General features: G+C 39.3%; 1 protein-coding gene and 1 pseudogene across 2 annotated transcripts in view; one reads left to right on the forward strand and one right to left on the reverse strand.

The window, feature by feature from the left end:
- The first annotated feature begins 46 nt into the window (after positions 1-46).
- The window catches only part of LOC100437875 (zinc finger protein 81), a 105,607-nt gene continuing 83,295 nt past the window's right edge, over positions 47-22,358 (forward strand). The window contains exons 1-2 of one of the 2 annotated variants that reach the window (XM_009234794.4): positions 47-201; positions 15,284-15,500. In XM_009234794.4, coding sequence (XP_009233069.1) covers positions 15,447-15,500 — 54 coding nt within the window. In that variant the 5' untranslated portion in view covers positions 47-201; positions 15,284-15,446. The remainder of the gene's footprint in view (positions 202-15,283; positions 15,501-22,358) is intronic. The other variant, XM_002831582.6, reaches the window with a different exon arrangement.
- LOC100438474 (ribosomal protein uL30-like) lies at positions 10,130-10,875 on the reverse strand (annotated as a pseudogene).

Consider the following 22,358-nt stretch of genomic DNA (forward strand, 5'->3'; position numbering starts at 1 on the left):
TCAAAGGTGGTTTTGCGCACGCGCGGACCCCCCCCTTCCCCTCATTCATGTGAAGTCCCAAACCTCGAAAAAGGGCGGTGCTAGGGGTAGTGACCGGAAGCGGCTGCGGTTCTCGCCGGTTCTCAGCCGGGGTTTGGTAGTTGTCAGGAGGATTCGACGTTCAGTGCCCAGGGATGTGGAGGTGATGGGGGGCCGGGGAGGGTGAGTGCTGGGCGATTTTGTGTGGCCAGTGATGGAATCGTTTATCTAACTTGAGTTGGATGATTCGGTCATCATTTTGCAGGCTTTTCTCTTTTCTAATATCACCGTTAAGGTCTTAAAGTTCATTCTAAGCCCCATTGGGTTTGGAGCATTATGCTTTTTAAGAGTGTTAACTTGTATTCATTTGTCTTTTACCCAGGAGTTATTCAAAAGTGGGGTTTCAGTGTGCAAAAGTTTATCTCTGTAATGGATCTCTAACCTTAGTTTTCTGTGTTAGAAAAATATCTACGTGAAGCTCATTCCTTGAAATATAAGGAGACTTATGGCCTAGTCCGTGGTGAATTTTTAGAAACGTTCTGTATATAACTTGAAAATAATATTTAATTATTTAGTCCTCAATTGTGTCATAGAAAATCTATCCTTTTTTGTCTGCTTCTTCTGTTACTTCGAGGAGAGAGAAATTCTCCACTGTGATGGTGATTTGTCTGTGTCTCCTTACTGCTGTCTGTGATCCTCTGTGAGTTACTTTTTGTATAAAGTATGAGACTTAGGTCGAGGTGCATTAATTTGCTTATGGATGTCCAGACTGAAGCACTATTTGTTGAAAAGACTATCTTTCCTCCATTGACTTGTCTTTCACCATTGTCAAAAATAAGTTGGCCATACTTGTGTGTGGGCTCTTTCTGGGTTTGCTATTCAGTTCATTGTCTATGTGTCTATCCCTCTGCCAGTACTACCTTGCTGTCTTGAATTGGATAGAGTGATTCCTCTCACTTTATTCTTTTTCAAAATTGTTTTAATGCCTCTGGTTCCCTTGCCTTTCCTATATGCATTTTACAAAATCTTGTCTCTATCTACAAAGCATCTTGCTTGGATTTTGATAGGAATTGCATTAAACCTGTATACCAACTCGGGAAGAAGTTAAGTCTTAACTGTGCCAAGTCTTCCAATCCATGTACATAGTATGTCTCTCTATTTATTTAGATCTTTTAAAATTTCTGTAAATGGTATATTTTAATTTTCATCACCCAAGTTCTGTACATGTCTTATTCAATTTATACCTAAGTATTTAATTTTTTTGGAGTGGTCATAAATGGTGTTATCTTTTAAATTGCTGCTTATATATAGGAATACAATTGAGTTTTGTCTGTTGGTCTTGTATCCTGCAATCTTGCTGAGCTCAATTATTAGGTTTTACACCTTTTTGGCAGATTCCTTGGGTTTTCTGCATGAGCAATCATGTCATATACAAACAGGGATAGTTTTATTTCTTTCCAATCTTTATACCTCTGCTTTTCTTCCCTTATTACACTGGCAAGAAGTTCCAGTACTATGTTGAATAAGAGAGTGGACATCTTTGCATTGTTTTCAGTCTTAGGGGGAAAATATTCAACCTTTTACCATTAAGTATGATTTTAGCTGTAGGGCTTTCTTTTTTTGGACCCTCTTTTTTGAGTTGAGGAAGTTCCCCTCTATTTTTAATTTCAAAAGTAGTTTTTATCGTGAATGGGTGTTGAATTTCATCAACACTCTGAATTTTTATGATCTTGTGATTTTTTTTCTTTTTTAGCTTGTCAGTATGGAGGGTTATGCTGATTGATTTTTGAATATTGATCTAGTCTTACATTCCTGGAATAAACCCTACTTGGTTGTGATGTATAATTATTTGGATATATTGAAGGAATTGATTAGCTAATGCTTTTTTGAGGATTTTTGCATCTAAGTTCATGGGAAATATTGTCTATAGTTTTCTTTTTTCTACTATCTTTGTCTGGTTTTATTTTTTATTTTTCAGACAGGCTCTCATTCTGTTCCTCAGGCTGGAGTGCAGTGGTGTGATCATGGCTTACTGCAGCCTTGACCTCCCAGCCTCAAGTGATTCTTCCACCTCAGCCTCCTGAGTAGCTGGGACTGCAGGCACATGCCACCACACCCAACTAATTTTATTATTTTTTGTAAACGGGGTCTCACTATGTTGCCCAGGCTGGTCTCAATCTCCTGGGCTCAAACAGTCCTCCTGCCTCAGCCTCTCAAAGTGCTGGGATTACAGGTGTTAGCCACTGCTCTTGGCCTTGTCTGGTTTTAGTATTAGGGTAATACTGGCCTCATTGAATGAATTGGGGACTATTTCCTCCTCTTCTGTTTTCTGGAAGAGATTGTGTAGAATAAGTACTAATTTTTATTTAAATATTTAAATATTTGGTAGACTTCTCCAGTGAAGCCATCTGGGCCTGGAAACTTCCATTTGGAAGCTTTTTGATCATGGCTTCAATGTCTGTAATATTTATGTAACTATTCAGATTATCTATTTAATATCATTTTAGACTATCTACAGGTTAAGCATCCCTAATTCAAAAATCTGAAATCCAAAATGCTTCAAAATCCAAAACTTTCTGAGTGCCGACATAATGCCACAAGCAAAATTTCACACCTGATTTTGTGACAGGTCACAGTCAAAATGCAGTGAAAACTTTGTTTCATGCACAAAATTATTATTATTATTTATTATTATTATTATTATACTTTAGGTTTTATGGTACATATGCGCAATGTGCAGGTAAGTTACATATGTATACATGTGCCATGCTGGTGCGCTGCACCCACTAACCCGTCATCTAGCATTAGGTATATCTCCCAATGCTATCCCTCCCCCCTCCCCCCACCCAACAACAGTCCCCGAAGTGTGATGTTCCCCTTCCTGTGTCCATGTGTTCTCACTGTTCAATTCCCACCTATGAGTGAGAATATGCGGTGTTTGGTTTTTTGTTCTTGCGATAGTTTACTGAGAATGATGATTTCCAATTTCATCCATGTCCCTACAAAGGACATGAACTCATCATTTTTTATGGCTGCATAGTATTCCATGGTGTATATGTGCCACATTTTCTTAATCCAGTCTATCATTGTTGAACATTTGGGTTGGTGCCAAGTCTTTGCTATTGTGAATAATGCCGCAATAAACATACGTGTGCATGTGTCTTTATAGCAGCATGATTTATAGTCCTTTGGGTATATACCCAGTAATGGGCTGGCTGGGTCAAATGGAATTTCTAGTTCTAGATCCCTGAGGAATCGCCACACTGACTTCCACAAGGGTTGAACTAGTTTACAGTCCCACCAACAGTGTAAAAGTGTTCCTGTTTCTCCACATCCTCTCCAGCACCTGTTGTTTCCTGACTTTTTAATGATTGCCATTCTAACTGGTGTGAGATGGTATCTCATTGTGGTTTTGATTTGCATTTCTCTGATGGCCAGTGATGGTGAGCATTTTTTCTTGTGTTTTTTGGCTGCATAAATGTCTTCTTTTGAGAAGTGTCTGTTCATGTCCTTCGCCCACTTTTTGATGGGGTTGTTTTTTTCTTGTAAATTTGTTGGAGTTCATTGTAGATTCTGGATATTAGCCCTTTGTCAGATGAGTAGGTTGCGAAAATTTTCTCCCATTTTGTAGGTTGCCTGTTCACTCTGATGGTAGTTTCCTTTGCTGTGCAGAAGCTCTTTAGTTTAATTAGATCCCATTTGTCAATTTTGGCTTTCGTTGCCATTGCTTTTGGTGTTTTAGACATGAAGTCCTTGCCCATGCCTATGTCCTGAATGGTAATGCCTAGGTTTTCTTCTAGGGTTTTTATGGTTTTAGGTCTAACGTTTAAGTCTTTAATCCATCTTGAATTGATTTTTGTATAAGGTGTAAGGAAGGGATCCAGTTTCAGCTTTCTACATATGGCTAGCCAGTTTTCTCAGCACCATTTATTAAATAGGGAATCCTTTCCCCATTTCTTGTTTTTCTCAGGTTTGTCAAAGATCAGATAGTTGTAGATATGTGGCATTATTTCTGAGGACTCTGTTCTGTTCCATTGATCTATATCTCTGTTTTGGTACCAGTACCATGCTGTTTTGGTTACTGTAGCCTTGTAGTATAGTTTGAAGTCAGGTAGTGTGATGCCTCCAGCTTTGTTCTTTTGGCTTAGGATTGACTTGGCGATGCGGGCTCTTTTTTGGTTCCATATGAACTTTAAAGTAGTTTTTTCCAATTCTGTGAAGAAAGTCATTGGTACCTTGATGGGGATGGCATTGAATCTGTAAATTACCTTGGGAAGGATGGCCATTTTCACGATATTGATTCTTCCTACCCATGAGCATGGAATGTTCTTCCATTTGTTTGTATCCTCTTTTATTTCCTTGAGCAGTGGTTTGTAGTTCTCCTTGAAGAGGTCCTTCACATCCCTTGTAAGTTGGATTCCTAGGTATTTTCTTCTCTTTGAAGCAATTGTGAATGGGAGTTCACTCATGATTTGGCTCTCTGTTTGTCTGTTATTGGTGTATAAGAATGCTTGTGATTTTTGTACATTGATTTTGTATCCTGAGACTTTGCTGAAGTCGCTTATCAGCTTAAGGAGATTTTGGGCTGAGACAATGGGGTTTTCTAGATATACTATCATGTCATCTGCAAACAGGGACAATTTGACTTCCTCTTTTCCTAATTGAATACCCTTGATTTCCTTCTCCTGCCTAATTGCTCTGGCCAGAACTTCCAACACTATGTTGAATAGAAGTGGTGAGAGAGGGCATCCCTGTCTTGTGCCAGTTTTCAAAGGGAATGCTTCCAGTTTTTGCCCATTCAGTATGATATTGGCTGTGGGTTTGTCATAGATAGCTCTTATTATTTTGAGATACATCCCATCAATACCTAATTTATTGAGAGTTTTTAGCATGAAGGGTTGTTGAATTTTGTCAAAGGCCTTTTCTGCATCTATTGAGATAATCATGTGGTTTTTGTCTTTGGTTCTGTTTATATGCTGGATTACATTTATTGATTTGCATATATTGAACCAGCCTTGCATCCCAGGGATGAAGCCCACTTGATCATGGTGGATAAGCTTTTTGATGTGCTGCTGGATTCGGTTTGCCAGTATTTTATTGAGGATTTTTGCATCAATGTTCATCAAGGATATTGGTCTAAAATTCTCTTTTTTTGTTGTGTCTCTGCCCGGCTTTGGTATCAGGATGATGCTGGCCTCATAAAATGAGTTAGGGAGGAGTCCCTCTTTTTCTATTGATTGGAATAGTTTCAGAAGGAATGGTACCAGCTCCTCCTTGTACCTCTGGTAGAATTCGGCTGTGAACCCATCTGGTCCTGGACTTTTTTTGGTTGGTAAGCTATTGATTATTGCCACAATTTCAGCTCCTGTTATTGGTCTATTCAGAGATTCAACTTCTTCCTGGTTTAGTCTTGGGAGGGTGTATGTGTTGAGGAATTTATCCATTTCTTCTAGATTTTCTAGTTTATTTGCGTAGAGGTGTTTGTAATATTCTCTGATGGTAGTTTGTATTTCTGTGGGATCGGTGGTGATATCCCCTTTATCATTTTTTATTGCATCTATTTGATTCTTCTCTCTTTTTTTCTTTATTAATCTTGCTAGCGGTCTATCAATTTTGTTGATCCTTTCAAAAAACCAGCTCCTGGATTCATTGATTTTTTGAAGGGTTTTTTGTGTCTCTATTTCCTTCAGTTCTGCTCTGATTTTAGTTATTTCTTGCCTTCTGCTAGCTTTTGAATGTGTTTGCTCTTGCTTTTCTAGTTCTTTTAATTGTGATGTTAGGGTGTCAATTTTGGATCTTTCCTGCTTTCTCTTGTGGGCATTTAGTGCTATAAATTTCCCTCTACACACTGCTTTGAATGCATCCCAGAGATTCTGGTATGTTGTGTCTTGGTTCTCGTTGGTTTCAAAGAACATCTTTATTTCTGCCTTCATTTCGTTATGTACCCAGTAGTCATTCAGGAGCAGGTTGTTCAGTTTCCACGTAGTTGAGCGGTTTTGAGTGAGATTCTTAATCCTGAGTTCTAGCTTGATTGCACTGTGATCTGAGAGATAGTTTGTTATAATTTCTGTTCTTTTACATTTATTAAGGAGAGCTTTACTTCCAAGTATGTGGTCAATTTTGGAATAGGTGTGGTGTGGTGCTGAAAAAAATGTATATTCTGTTGATTTGGGGTGGAGAGTTCTGTAGATGTCTATTAGGTCCGCTTGGTGCAGAGCTGAGTTCAATTCCTGGGTATCCTTGTTGACTTTCTGTCTCGTTGATCTGTCTAATGTTGACAGTGGGGTGTTAAAGTCTCCCATTATTAATGTGTGGGAGTCTAAGTCTCTTTGTAGGTCACTCAGGACTTGCTTTATGAATCTGGGTGCTCCTGTATTGGGTGCATATATATTTAGGATAGTTAGCTCTTCTTGTTGAATTAATCCCTTTACCATTATGTAATGGCCTTCTTTGTCTCTTTTGATCTTTGTTGGTTTAAAGTCTGTTTCATCAGAGACTAGGATTGCAACCCCTGCCTTTTTTTGTTTTCCATTTGCTTGGTAGATCTTCCTCCATCCTTTTATTTTGAGCCTATGTGTGTCTCTGCACGTGAGATGGGTTTCCTGAATACAGCACACTGATGGGTCTTGACTCTTTATCCAATTTGCCAGTCTGTGTCTTTTAATTGGAGCATTTAGTCCATTTACATTTAAAGTTAATATTGTTATGTGTGAATTTGATCCTGTCATTATGATGTTAGCTGGTTATTTTGCTCGTTAGTTGATGCAGTCTCTTCCTAGTCTCGATGGTCTTTACATTTTGGTATGATTTTGCAGTGGCTGGTACCGGTTGTGCCTTTCCATGTTTAGCGCTTCCTTCAGGAGCTCTTTTAGGGCAGGCCTGGTGGTGAGAAAATCTCTCAGCATTTGCTTGTCTGTAAAGTATTTTATTTCTCCTTCACTTATGAAGCTTAGTTTGGCTGGATATGAAATTCTGGGTTGAAAATTCTTTTCTTTAAGAATGTTGAATATTGGCCCCCAGTCTCTTCTGGCTTGTAGGGTTTCTGCTGAGAGATCCCCTGTTAGTCTGATGGGCTTCCCTTTGATGGTAACCCGACCTTTCTCTCTGGCTGCCCTTAACATTTTTTCCTTCATTTCAACTTTGGTGAATCTGACAATTATGTGTCTTGGAGTTGCTCTTCTCGAGGAGTATCTTTGTGGCCTTCTCTGTATTTCCTGAATCTGAATGTTTGCCTGCCTTGCTAGATTGGGGAAGTTCTCCTGGATAATATCCTGCAGAGTGTTTTCCAACTTGTTTCCATTCTCCCCGTTACTTTCAGGTACACCAATCAGACGTAGATTTGGTCTTTTCACATAGTCCCACATTTCTTGGAGGCTTTGCTCGTTTCTTTTTATTCTTTTTTCTCTAAACTTCCCTTCTCACTTCATTTCATTCATTTCATCTTCCAGGGCTGATACCCTTTCTTCCATTTGATTGCATCGGCTCCTGAGGCTTCTGCATTCTTCATGTAGTTCTCGAGCCTTGGTTTTCAGCTCCATCAGCTCCTTTAAGCACTTCTCTGTATTGGTTATTCTAGTTATACATTCTTCTAAATTTTTTTCAAAGTCTTCAACTTCTTTGCCTTTGGTTTGAATATCCTCCCGTAGCTCGGAGTAATTTGATCGTCTGAAGCCTTCTTCTCTCAGCCTGTCAAAGTCATTCTCCGTCCAGCTTTGTTCCGTTGCTGGTGAGGAACTGCGTTCCTTTGGAGGAGGAGAGGTACTCTGCTTTTTAGAGTTTCCAGTTTTTCTGCTCTGTTTTTTCCCAATCTTTGTGGTTTTATCTACTTTTGGTCTTTGATGATGGTGATGTACAGATGGGTTTTTGGTGTGGGTGTCCTTTCTGTTAGTTTTCCTTCTAACAGACAGGACCCTCAGCTGCAGGTCTGTTGGAGTACCTGGCCGGCCGTGTGAGGTGTCAGTCTGCCCCTGCTGGGGGGTGCCTCCCAGTTAGGCTGTTCAGGGGTCAGGTGTCAGGGACCCACTTGAGGAGGCAGTCTGCCTGTTCTCAGATCTCCAGCTGCGTGCTGGGAGAACCACTGCTCTCCTCAAAGCTGTCAGACAGGGACATTTAAGTCTGCAGAGGTTACTGCTGTCTTTTTGTTTGTCTGTGCCCTGCCCCCAGAGGTGGAGCCTACAGAGGCAGGCAGGCCTCCTTGAGCTGTGGTGGGCTCCACCCAGTTCAAGTTTCCAGGCTGCTTTGTTTACCTAAGCGATCCTGGGCAATGGCGGGCGCCCCTCCCCCAGCCTCGCTGCCGCCTTGCTGTTTGATCTCAGACTGCTGTGCTAGCAATCAGTGAGACTCCATGGGCGTAGGACCCTCTGAGCCAGGTGCGGGCTATACTCTCCTGGGGCACCGTTTCCTAAGCCCGTCGGAAAAGCACAGTATTCGGGTGGGAGTGCCGTCTGTCACCCCTGGAAAGGGAACTCCCTGACCCCTTGCGCTTCCCGAGTGAGGCAATGCCTCGGCCGTGCTTCGGCTGGCGCAGGGTGCACTCACCCACTGACCTGCGCCCACTGTCTGGCACTCCCTAGTGAGATGAACACGGTACCTCAGATGGAAATGCAGAAATCACCCGTCTTCTGCGTCGCTCACGCTGGGAGCTGTAGACCGGAGCTGTTCCTATTCGGCCATCTTGGCTCCTCCCCCCCATGCACAAAATTATTAAACATGTTCTATAAAATTACCTTCAGGCTATGTTATAAGGTAACATAGTGTACATGAAACATAAATGAATTCTGTGTGTATATTTGGGTCCCATTCTGCAAGATACTTCATTATATATATCATATATTCCAAAATAAAAAAAAACCTGAAATCTGAAACACTTCTGTTCCCAAGCATTTAATAGTGGGTGAATTGTGGTACTTTGCGTTTTACAAGGAATTGGACTGTTTCATCCAAGTTGTTGAATTTATGTGCACAAAGTTGTTGTGGTATTCCCTTACTATCCTTTTAATGCAAGCTTGTCCAACCTGCTGTCCGTGGGCCACATGTGGCTCCGGACAGCTTGGAATGCAGCCCAACACAAATTCGTAAACTTTCTTAAAATATTGTGAGTTTTTTTTGCATTTTTTTTAAAGCTCATCCGCTATCGTTAGTGTTAGTGTATTTTATGTGTGGTGAAAGACAATTCTTCTTCCAGTGGGGTCCAGGGAAGCCAAAAGATTAGATACCCCTGTTTTAATGGCTGCAGGATCTTCAGTTACATCTCTGTGTTTCATTTCTAATATTGGTAATTTATGTCTTCATGTCTTCTCTCTCTTTTTATTTTTTCAGAGACAAGTGAACATTTATTTTTGTGCCTTTCTTCCTATGTGTATTTGAAGTCTTTTTCAAAACAAGGCCCCAGGAATCTCCAGATTCAATTATGTCCCTGGGCTTGGTCGACTGCTGCAGGATTCTTAGGAAGCCTTATACAAATGCTAGAGTTACTCATTAACCAACATTAAACCCTAGGATAGAAGATGCAGCAAAGCAGGACTCCTTCCTCCCTGGAATGTGCTGATATCAGATGAGGCCGCAGCCAATGTAGAAAATGGTGGAATTTTTCCTTGGAACTGGACTGTGATGAGAGGTGCTTGCCGTGAACATAAGCTGCTGTCTTTTCTTTTCTTTTACTTTTTTTTTGAGACGGAGTTTTGCTGTTGTTGTCCAGGCTGGAGTGCAATGGCGTGATCTCAGCTCACCGCAACCTGCGCCTCCCAGGCAGATTCAAGCGATTCTCCTGCCTCAACCTCCTGAGTAGCTGGGATTACAGGCATGTGCCACCACGCCCGGCTAATTTTTGTATTTTTGGTAGAGATGGGGTTTCTCCATGTTGGTCAGGCTGGTCTTGAACTCCCGACCTCAGGTGATCCGCCCGCCTTGGCCTCCCAAAGTGCTGGGATTACAGGCGTGAGCCACCGCGCCCGGTGAGCTACTGTCTTTTCTTTGACCCTTCCTTTCCAGTTTTTGAAGATAAAGCTGGAAATAAACTTCTCTGAAGATACTTGATAAAAATTCCCCCAAAAAATAAAAACACATGCTTCCACTCCATTGATACAAATTTACTGCAGTTTGGCACCTGGGTCTAGTTCAGCTGGTGGATGAGCAGATTGATGTGTTCACCCCGATAGCCAGGTGTGCCCATCTCCTTGAGGAAGCCCACTCTATTTTTGGTAGCATGATGGGCCACTGACAGGTGGAAAGGGCTCAAGAACCATGAGATCTCCCGGAAATGCTTCCCTGGGAAGGCAATTTCATGAATGAGGTCTTCCAAGCAAATGACACCAACTTCCCCAGGTGCTTCTCAATCACTGTACTGTCTGTCAGAGGGATGGTCTTATTCTTGACCTTGGCTTGTCTACGTTTAAAAATGAGTTCCCGGACAGACTTCAGATTTGGAAATCCCCAGGTCACATAAGGTTCCACTATACGCAGCATTTTTAGGTTCTGGGAGGTAACTTTTACAAAGACACCACTAAAAATTTTCTTTAGGCGGTCTTGCAATGGTTCTCTGCACCAGTAAACTCACGCCATCAATCCTTTCGATGTGTATGACAAAGGCCAAGGAATGTTTATCTGGCAATTCCAAGGCATGAAGTTTCACTTCTAGTCGTCTGAGACGCACCTTGTCACGTTTCTGCCACCAGGAATCATGTAGGAATGATTCCAGTCACTTAAACCTGAGCCCTTTTCCTTTCCTCTGCTCCTTCTTTGCCAAAAGTGCCTGCTTTGACTGGGTGGCTTTGAGGGCTTGATAAACCTTCCTCTTTTTTTCAGGAGATTTTCTGGAACCAAAGGGATTTTTCTTTGCTCTTGCTCTGCCATCTTTCTAGTCGTGTCTTTTTTATCCTTGTCAATCTTGCTGGAGGATTACAAGTTTTATTGTTCTTTTCAAAAGACCAGCTATTGGATTTATTTATTTTTTCTATTGTTTTTGTGTTTTCAATTTCATTGATTTCTGCTCTTATATTTATTACTTCCTTCCGCTTAGTTTGAGTTTTCTTTTTCTAGTTTCCTGAGGTGGGAGCTTAGATTATTGATTTAAGACCTTTCCTCTTTTCTCATATAAACATTTAGTGCTATAATGTTCCCTCTCAACAGTGCTTTATCTGTACCCCACAGATTTTGATAAGTTACATTTTTCGTTTTCATTCATCCCATTTTAATTTCCCTTGGGACTTCATCTTTGATCCATGGATCATATAGAAATATATTATTTAATTTTAAAGTATCTGGAGATTCTCCTGTTATCTTTCTGTTGTTGATTGATAGTTCTATGCTATTATAATCAGAGAACATACTCTGTACGACTTCAATTTGTGGAGGTGTTTTATGACCCCCGGTATGGTCTATTTGGAGAATGTTCAACAAGTGCTTGAAAGGAATGTGCATTCCATTAGTGTTTGGCTGGAGAAGGCTGCGTATCTTCAAAAAGGTTTTCTGTTCAGTGAAGTCACCTTTTTCCTGGTCCTTTAACAGGAATGGCTTTTCTTGGAGCCATATTGTTTTGGCGGGGGGAGTCTGTTCCTGTTGATGGTTCTGAGTTGTAAGTTTCTCCAGTACCTTTTGATGATATATGGGAGGATAAGGGAAAACCCAGGGAACTCAACCACTGTGCTGTTCAAGTCCTGAGGTCTGCAAGCTGTCCTCCTTACCTTTCTACCTTTCAGAGTCTTCCGATTTGTGTTTGTTGTTTTAATTTTTTTTCTGGTCTCTTCTACATGTACTAGTCTCTTCTTTCTTTTCTGTTTTTTTGTTTTTTTTTTTGATAGAGTCTCACTCTGTCACCCAGGCTGGAGTGCAGTTTGTGTGATCTCAACTCACTGCAACCTCTGCCTCCTGGGTTCAAGTGATTCTCCTGCCTCAGCCTCCTGAGTAGCTGGAATTACAGGTGCGTGCCACCATGCCTAGCTAATTTTTGTACTTTTAGTAGAGACAGGGTTTCACCATGTTGGCCAAGCTGGTCTTGAACTCCTGGCCTCAACTGATCTGCCAGCCTTGGCTTCCCAAAGTTCTGGGATTACAGGTGTGAGCCACCGCACCCGGTCTCTTTTCTTTTCTTATATTAACTTTGTCAATTTGCATTTTACTAGGGAAGCACTTGTTTTATGGCAGTATTAAAATGCATTGCTATACAGTTATGCATAATGTTCTGCAATAACTGCTTTAAACACCTTCCTATCTGGGGAAGATTTTCCTCTCATTTTGAATATATGTATATGTGTATGTGTGTGTGTGGTTTCTATGGTTTTAAGGCTCTTCCATGTTGTAATAGGTATCCGTACTTCTTTTTTATTACCAAATAATACTCTGTTGTATATATATGGCAAATTTTGTTTATCCATTCATCACTTGATGGACATTTGGATTATTTCCACTTTTTGGCTATTATGGATAATGCTGCTGTGACTATTTGTGTATAAGTTTTGGAATGGACATGTGTTTTAATTTCTCTTGCATAGACATGGTCTCCTAATCAAATGGAAGATTTGGGTTTTGATTTGTATTTTCCTAATGACTGATGATGATAATTATCTTACGTTATTCCTATATCTACACACACACATACACACACACACACACACACACACACACATACACATTCTTGATTCCTTTATCTGATTTGCTAGAGAGTTTTTTTTTTATGACATTGGGCATTTCCATTTGTTTATTTTTTTGAGACAGGGTCTCACTCTGTCATCCAGGCTAGAGGGCAGTGATGCAGCTGTAGCTCACTGCAGCCTCGACTTCCCAGGCTCAAGCAATCCTTCCACCTCAGTCTTCCTGAATAGCTGGAACTACAGGTGCACACAACCATGCCTGGCTAATTTTTCTATTTTTTTGTAGAGATAAGGTTTCACCATGTTTCCCAGGTTGGGCTCAAACTCCTGGGCTCAAGCGATCCTCCCACCTTGGCCTCTCAAAGTGCTGAGATTATAGGCACGAGCCGCTGCGCCTGGCTACATTGGTCATTTCATTTTTTTTTCTTTAAACCTCCTTTATTTATTTGATTTAGTTAAGGTTTTATTCATTACTTCCTGGTTTTGGTTTTTGTTTTGCTTAATTTTGTTTTTCTAATTCTAATGTTTTAGGTTGAATATATAGCTCATTTTGGGGTTGTATTTATTTTTAATTAAAACCAAAGCTATTTAAAGCAGTAAATTTCACTGCAAATACAATGCTGTATTCCGTAACTTCTCGTAAAATTTGTATAGCTTCTGTATTGATTTCCCACTTTGATCCTGGGTTATTTAGGAAAAAGTTTTCTTCCCCTTTTAAAAATAAGATTTATTTAGGTATATTCCAATACCATAAAATTCACCCACTTAAAGTATGTAGCTCAGTGGTTTTTAGTATATTAATAGAGTTGTGCAGCTATCACCACAATCTAATTTTAGAACCTTTTCAACACACCCAAAAGAAATCCTGTCCTCATTAGCAGACATTTACCATTCATGCCACCTCATACTCCCAGCCCTAGGCAACCACTATTCTATTTCTGTCTCTGTGGATTTGCCTATTCTGGATATTTCACATGAGTGGAATCACAAAATATGTGGTTTTTTGTGACCGGCTTCTTTCACTTAGGGTAGAGTTTTCAGGGGTCATCCATGTTGTAGTAAGTATTAGTACTTCTTTTGTATTACCAAATGTTATAATATTCCATTGTGTATATATGCCAAATTTTGTTTATCCATTCATCAATTGACATCAAACATTTGGATTGTTTCTACTTTTTGGCTCCTATGAATAATGCTGCTGTAAATATTTGTATACAAGTTTTGGAATGGACATGGGTTTTTAAAAATTTCTCTTGCATAGATACCTATGAGTGGAATTTCTGGGTTATATGGTGACTTTATGGTTCATATTTTGAGAAACTGCCAAACTGTTTTTCAGAATGAGTACACCATTTTACAATCCAACCAGCAATGTATGAGAGCCCCAATTTATTCACAGCTCACCAACACTTGTTATTGTCTTTTCTTCTTATGTTAGCCATTTTAGTGGATGTGACATGGTCTCCTAATACATGAAAGATTTTGGTTTTGATTTGCATTTTCCTAATGACTGATGTTGTTGAACATCTTATGTTACGATCAGAGAATGTAAACCTGTCAATTCCCAACATTAAAACATTTATCAGATTTTTTTGGTGGCCAAGTTATTTGAAGGAATTTCGTAAAAGTTCCATTACTATAAGAGAAGAAAGTATATTTTCCGTCTTGTTTTGGTATAACATCCTTTTTATGTTTTTAAAATTTAACTTGTTCATGCCTTTTATTTTATTTTACTCTTTATTTATTTTACTTTCTCTTTTCCTCTTCATCCCATTCTTACTTCCGTTGTCTTAAGTTCCTCTTTTTTAAGTAGATATTTTTCCTTTCTTAACAAGAATGACTAAATAAATCTACAGTGCCTCTAATAATTGATCAGAATAAAATTGTACCTCAACTTGGACACAGAGACACCCTCTCCTCCCTAGTTCCCTCAACAAGGAAACAGTTTTACCTTTGGATATTTTTGAGTTAATTAAAAAACTTTAGTCCCAGGCTATTAATATTTTTCTTATAGCATGTCTCTTCTGTTTCAAGAAGTTTTACTTAACTTTTTTATTCTGAATTCAGGGTCATATTTTCAACATCTGTTAAACAGAACCATTTATTTTGAACCTACCATGGGATAGGTATCATATGATATAACTTTGACAGTGTGAACTTTGGAGCCTTGGTAGATTGGGTTTGACTTAACACCACTAAACCTCTAATTCTGTATGCATAAAATGAAATAATGATTATAACAACACACAGATGAAAGGACTGTTGTGTAAATTACCTGCTTCTGCATATTACATGCTTCCTTATAACAATACTTGGTAACATGTATTAAGTGTTTACCTGGGGCCAGTTCAGCACTAAGTACCATTGAAACATAATCTCACCTAATTTTCATAACCACTTGAGATAAATATTTCAAATTCATTTTGAAAAATAAACCTGAAGCAGCTTTTTCGTGTTCTCATAGCTAAAAGGTGGCAGAGCTAGAATTTAAACCTTTATTAATTTTAGTCCAAATCTCATGCTCTTGCTCATATTCTAATTGATAAGCAGAATATGTGTTTCTTGGACTTTATCTACGTCACAGTATCCAGTGCAGTGAACTGTACTTTGGTTCCCCCAGGAGATGTCTGTGTAGTAAGTGCTATCTGCCTCTGATCATATGGACACTGTCTTTCCAGAGTTCTTGGAGTCTCTGCGGAGTCCCTGGGCCAGATCTCATAGTGAAGGCTGCAGGATCTTCCTTCTGACCCCAGCAGTCCCCGTTGAGTCCACCGATCCCACTGGAATTATAGAGTTGTCAGCAAGAAAGCCCCAGGGCTGAAGTCCAAGTCCATCGGGAACATGCCAGCTAACGAGGACGCTCCCCAGCCAGGGGAACATGGCAGTGCCTGTGAGGTGAGGAGGAGGAAGAGGTGCCCACGGGTTGGAATTCATCCAGAGCCCTGAAGGAAAGATACTATCTCATAGTTTTCATTTCTAGTACTTTTTTTAGCAGGCAGGAAAATTTCCCCCCACCCCCATTTTTATTGGTCATTTATTTCCCTTTTGTGAATTTCCTTCTCCTGTTCATTGCTGATTTATTTATCTTAGCTTATGGATTTTAAAAGAGGCTTTTGAAAATATTTAGGTTAATAGCCCTTTATCATTCTTGCATATTTTTATGAATATTTGTTGCCACTTCGTAATTTGCAATTAGCTCTTAGTTTCATTTACAAGTGGTAAAGGTATCAAATAGTTCTCTAAGTCTTGTTTAAAAAAAAAAAAAAAGCTCTAAGCTCTTCCATGCTTTGTTTTCCGCCAGATTCCAGCTCCCCAGAAGCAAGCACCCTTACTCTTTTTAATAGTTTTAAAGAATGTTTTGGGTGTTATCTATTGTCTTTCCACTATGGAAGATAGAGATTGAGCTTTTCTTTACACCCTCACTCACATACACATTTCCTAACTCCACCTCCCTAAGATAGGTATATCATTGTTTTGGTGAGATTCATGGTCAGTGTTGATCATTGAATCCCATGGTATCTATGCTGTGATGACTATTTCTGCACAACTTTTTTCTTTTCCCTCGAATTAACAATTTTCTGTCTCAGTCATTTGTTTGCGTTACTATATACACATCAATCATTCAACTCCAAATTCTTCCCTGGTGTTTAGATCTCTTTTCTATATATTCAAACACATTAGATATTAATCACAGTGATAATAATTAAAAGCAGTCATACAACATTTACTGCATGCCAAGCACTGTTACACGTACTCTAATGTGTTCACCCATCTTCAGAACAACCTCATGAAGTAGGTGCCATTATTATCTTTAGAGACAGGGTCTCACTCTGTTGCCCAGGTTGAAGTGCAGTGGCACGATCATAGCTCACTGCAACCTCGAACTCCTGGGCTCAAGTGATCCTTCTACCTCAGCCTCCCAAGTAGCTGGGACTACAGGTCCGAGCCACCATGCCCAGTAGGTGCCATTATTATCCCCATGTCATAGGGGGAAAACTGGGGCATAGGGGAAAACCATTTGGCCCAGGTTTACACAGCAAATAGCCAGTAATAGGTGGGGCTGCTCTCACTTCTGGGCATCATTGTCTTCTCTTTGAAGAAATCTCTCCTGGAGCTTGACTTGCTAAAGTCTGGACTGGTGGCTTTCTCAGTTTGATACAGAGCTGTTACCTTGGTGTCTTCCCTTCACCATCTCCCAGAAATCCCCTTGACTTCTCTCTTGGGTCAGATCTGTTTCCTGGAGCTTGTGTCTTCATCTTTCTTGGCTTACCTCTTCATTTTGTGGGGAGCACATCCTTCAGTATATCCTTGCAAATGGATGCATGACAGGTACATTTTATGAAACTTTGCATGTCTGAAAATGTCATGCAGAAATATATTTACTCAATACATATAACTGTATAAATTTATGTGTAGAAATATAAATATGAATGCCATGGAAATATACCTATTTGATCCTGACAAAAAAGACTAAATTTGTCTTTTTGGCTGAGAATAGAATTCTAGATTAAAAATGATTTTTTTTTTTTTTAGATAGAGTCTTGCTCTGTTGCCCAGGCTGGAGTGCAGTAGCACAATCTCGGCTCACTGCAAGCTCTGCCTCCTGGGTTCACGCCATTCTCCTGCCTCAGCCTCCCGAGTAACTGGGACTACAGGCACCCACCACCACACCAGGCTAATTTTTTTGTATTTTTAGTAGAGACGGGGTTTCACCGTGTTAGCCAGGATGGTCTCGATCTCCTGACCTCGTGATCTGCCCACCTCGGCCTCCCAAAGTGTTGGGATTACAGGCGTGAGCCACCGTGCATGGCCTAGAAATCATTTTTATGCCCAATTTAAAAGCCTGTTTCCAAAGTCTTCCTAGGCCTTTTCTACTCACACGTACATTTTCTCTGCTTTTCTAAAACTCTTTTTATTTGGTTGTCGATGCTCCTTTGTAAAAATTATTTGCTTTACTGATTTCCATTTCTATCTCTTTTGTTCTCCCTTCTAGTAGTACTTTTTAAAAACTTTATCTTCAAAATCTTCTTTTGTGTCTCTCATTAATGCTGTTATATTTTTTCTTTTAAGTAGTTCTTTTTGTCTTCAGAATATTCCCGTGCTATTTTTGTTTTAAGGATGCAGCATCATATCATTCTAAAGATATTAGTAGTAGTTTTTTTGACAACTTAATTTTTTGAATAGTAATATAGAAAAAATGGCTCAAAAAATTAAAGACATATAAAAAGCTATACAGGTTGAGTATCCCTAATCCAAAAATCCAAAATCCAAAATGCTTCAAAATCCAAAACTTTTTGAGCACTGACATGACATTCACAGGAAATGCCCATTTGGATTTTGGATTTTCAGATTAGGGATGCCCAACCTAAGTATAATGCAGATATTCTAAAATCTGAAAAAAAGTCCAAAATCCCAAATACTTCTAATCCCAGGCATTTCAGATAAGGGCTACTCAAGCTCCATGGTCTAAATTCTCTTATCCATCTGTCTCCTGTCTGCTCAGCTCTCTCTAATACATATAACCAGATTAGTTAGTTTTTCTCTGTATGATTAGGGTTTCTTTATGCAAATAACAGCAGCTGAGAACACATTCTTATTTTCTCCTTTTTATGTCACAGAAGGTAGCCAATTAAAGACATTTTTATCAATTTTTGTTAATTTAAAATATTTCAGTGAACTATAATGTGAATTATAAGCAATGCTGCTAGGAACATTCTTCATGTCTCCATGCACATGTGTACACCCTCTCTTAAATATATACAGGGGGGTGAAGTTAATGGGTCATAGTTATGTCTTAAAAACGTTTTTATTGTGAAATATAACATATATACAGAAAAGCATACAGAACAGACATGTATGGCCGAGTGAGTTATCCTTCCATAGGCCTAGAAAGAGTCCATAGTTAGCATTCCACAATCCCTCTACTCCCAGAGCTAACTACTACCCTGACTTTTATGTTAATCACTTCCTTTAAGAAGAAAATCACAGCTGGGCACGGTGGCTCACACCTGTAATCCCAGCACTTCAGGAGGCTGAGGCAGGTGGATCACCTGAGGTCAGTCAGGAGTTCGGGACTAGCCTGTCCAATATGGTGAAACCCTGTCTCTACTAAAAATACAAAAATTAGCCAGGCATGGTGGCAGGTGCCTGTAATCCCAGCTACTTGGGAGGCTGAGGCAGGAGAATCATTTGAACTCAGGAGGCAGAGGTTGCAGTGAGCTAAGATCGCGCCACTGCACTCCAGCAGTCTGGGTGACAAGAGCAAGACGCCGTCTCAGAAAAAAAAAAAAAAAAAAGAAGAAGAAAATCGCAATCCACAGAGTGGGAGAAGGGAGAAGATATAAACAACAGAGGACTTATAAAGAATATATCAAGAACAACAAAACAACAAGAAAAAGCAGAATACTCACTAGTCAGAGGCCTTCTTGAACAGATATGTAACAGATGAAGATATTCAGATGGCTAATAGACACGTGAGACAGTGCTCAATGTCATTATTCATCAGGGAAATGCAAATTTAAACCACAATGTAATACAACTACCCCTTACCACCACCACTAGAATGGCTATAATTTAGAACACTGACAATGACAAGTACAATGACAAGTGTTAGGAGGAGGAGCACTGCTGATGAGAATGTAAACCGGCACAATCTCTGGGGACCTTTTAGCCTTATTCATCCATACATATGTAGACCATATGAGGAAACAGTTCTAGGAAAACACCCACCAGAAATCCTTGGCTGATGTACCAGGACACGTGTATAAATGCTCACTGTAGCATTACTTGTAACAGCCAGAAACTGGAAATAATGCAAATGACCATCAATAATAGAGTGGGGCCAGGTGTGACAGCTCATACTTGTAATCCCAACACTTTGAGAGGCTGAGGCAGGAAGATTGTTAGAGGCCAGGAGTTCAAGACCAGCCTGGGCAACATAATGAGACCTATCTCTTAAAAAAAAAAAAAAGAAAGAAAAAAAAGTTTAAAAATAGAATGGATAAATAAATTGAACATAATATTGAGTGAAAGAAGGTAAACACCAAAGAATTTGTTGTGTTTATTTCAATTTATATGAAGTTTTAAGACAGGAAAAGCAAAAGCATATAGTATAGAGGGGTATATTTGTAGGTGATAAAACTTGAAAGCAAAGTGAGGAAGTGCTCACCATCTGAGGTAGAATAGTGGCTTCCTTGACCAGGGGCATTGCAGGGAGGGAGGGAAAGAGGCATGAGTAAGGCTTCCGGCCAGGGAGCTGGCCATGTTCTATTTCCAGATTGTGGTGGTAATTAGGTTGGTATTTGCTTCGAATGATTAGTTAAGGTGAATATTTGTTTCATATGTTTTTCTGCATGAATATTATATTTAATAATAATAATCTTTTGAAAAGAAAAAAATGTACCCTCCAATTTTGACCCCAGTAGCCTATATATTCTTTCCCAAGGCAGCTACAGATAGTCTGTCCATACAAACACATGCACTCATTCACAGGCACACACACAAACACACATGCACACACATACCCCAACACCCCTATATCCATTTTTAAACTGAAATATTAGCATACAAAATTTCCAGCACTTGCTTCTCTCCCTTAACAATAAAGCATGGTGATTATTTAGTGTCACTACATGTAATGAGTTACCTCATTCCTTTACAAGGCTACGTCTTATTCTATTATATGAATATATCAAAATATGCTAACCAGTTTTCTATTAATAGACATTTAAAGGGTTTCTAATCTTTTGCAATTGTACACAACACTGCAATGAATATCCTTATACAAATCTTAGTTAACACAAGAGAGAGTATGTTTAAAGAGAAATTTCTCCAAGTAGAATTCCCAGGACAGATGATATATACATTTTTACTCTTTTTGTTTTGTTTTGTTTACACATTTTTATTCTTAATGGATATGGAAAAATTGCCTGCCCTGTGGGTTGTGTCAGTTGTATGAGTGTCTGTTTTCACCATACCCAAGCAACACAGTGTCTTGTCATATTCATTTTTTCTTTTTGGCCAGTCTGATAGGTTACGACACAGTATCTCAGTATAGATTTAATTTGCATTTCTCTTATGGCTGAGGCTGAATATATGTGACTGTGTTTAAAGAGCCATTTATATGATTTTTTTCTGAGGCATTTTAAAATTTCCTTTTCCCATTTTTCTATTAGGGTGTTGCTATTTATGGAAGGATATTACATGTGTCCCAGTTATTTTTCCCAATTTCCCATTTGTCTTTTAAATGAAAATGTTAGTGTTTTCTCTGTGCATTGAGTTTATGAATCTTTTCTGTTCTCCAAGTTTTGTATCATAACTAGAAAAGCCTTCCTCATTGTTCCTCATTGCTCAGCTGTATTTGGGAAAAAAACCTCTTACATTTTCTGTTTAATACTTAATTGTTTTTATTTTTTACTTTTACTGCTGCGACTAGCTGGATTCTTTTTGCTATTGTTGTAAAGCCTTAGCCAGGGATCTGTCTTAATTTTTCTTCAACATGCCTACACATTTGTCCAAATACCATTTATTGAATAATCTATATTTTCCCCACTAACATGCAATACTACATTAGCATATACAGGCATACCTTGGAGATGTTGCAGGTTCGATTCTGGACCACTGCAATAAAGCGAGTATCTCAGTAAAGAGAGTCATACAAATTTTGTGGCTTCCCACATAAAAGTTATGTTTATAGTATGCTATAGTCTATTAAGTGTACAATAGCATTATGTCTAAAAACAGTGTATATACCTTAATTTAAAAATACTACTACAAAATGGTAACAATCACGTGAGCCTTTGGTGGGTCATAATCTTTTTGCTGATGAAAGGTCTTGCCTTGATGCTGATGGCTGTTGACCGATCAGGGTGGTGGTTGCTGAACATTGGGGTGGCTATAGCAATTTTCAAAAATAAGACAACAATGAAGTTTGCCACATCAATGAACACTTTCCTTCCTGAAAGATTTCTCTGTAGTATACAACACTGTTTGATAGCATTTTACCCACAGTAGAAATCCTTTCAAAATTGGAGTCAATCGTCTCAAACCCTGCCCCTGCTTTCTTTCAGTTTATGTAATATTCTAAATCACTTGCTGTCATTTCCACACTGTCCACAGCATCTTCACTAGGAGTAGATTCTGTCTCAAGAAATCATGTTCTTGGCTTATCCATAAGAAAAAACTCCTCATCTGTTAAAGTTTTATCATGAGATGGCAGCAATTCAGTCACATCTTCAGGCTTCACTTCTAGTTCTCTCACTATTTCCACCATCTCTGTAGCTATTTCCTCTGGTGACGTCTTGAACCCCTGAAAGTCATCCATGAGGGTTGGAATCAAGTCTTTCCAGACTTCCGTTATTGCTGATATTTTAACCTCCTCCCATGAATCATGAGTGTTCTTAATGGCTTCTAGAATGATGAACCGTTTACAGGAGGTTTTCAATTTACTTTGCCCAGATTCATCCAAGGAATCGCCATCTGTGGCAGCTATAGTCATACAAAACATGTTTCTTAAATAAGACTTGAAAGTTGAAATTACTCTTTGATCTATGGGCTCCAGAATCATGTTGTGTTAACAGGCATGAATCTCCTTGTACATCTCCATCAGAGCTCTTTGGTGACCAGGTGCATTGTCAGTGAGCAGTGATATTTTGTAAAAAATCTTTTTTTCTAGCAATAGGTGTCAACAGTGGTCTTAAAATATTCAGTAAACTATGCTGTAAACAGATATGCTGTCATCCAGGCTTTGCTGTT

Source organism: Pongo abelii, chromosome X, assembly GCF_028885655.2.
Source record: "Pongo abelii isolate AG06213 chromosome X, NHGRI_mPonAbe1-v2.0_pri, whole genome shotgun sequence".
Taxonomy (NCBI): Eukaryota; Metazoa; Chordata; class Mammalia; order Primates; family Hominidae; genus Pongo; species Pongo abelii.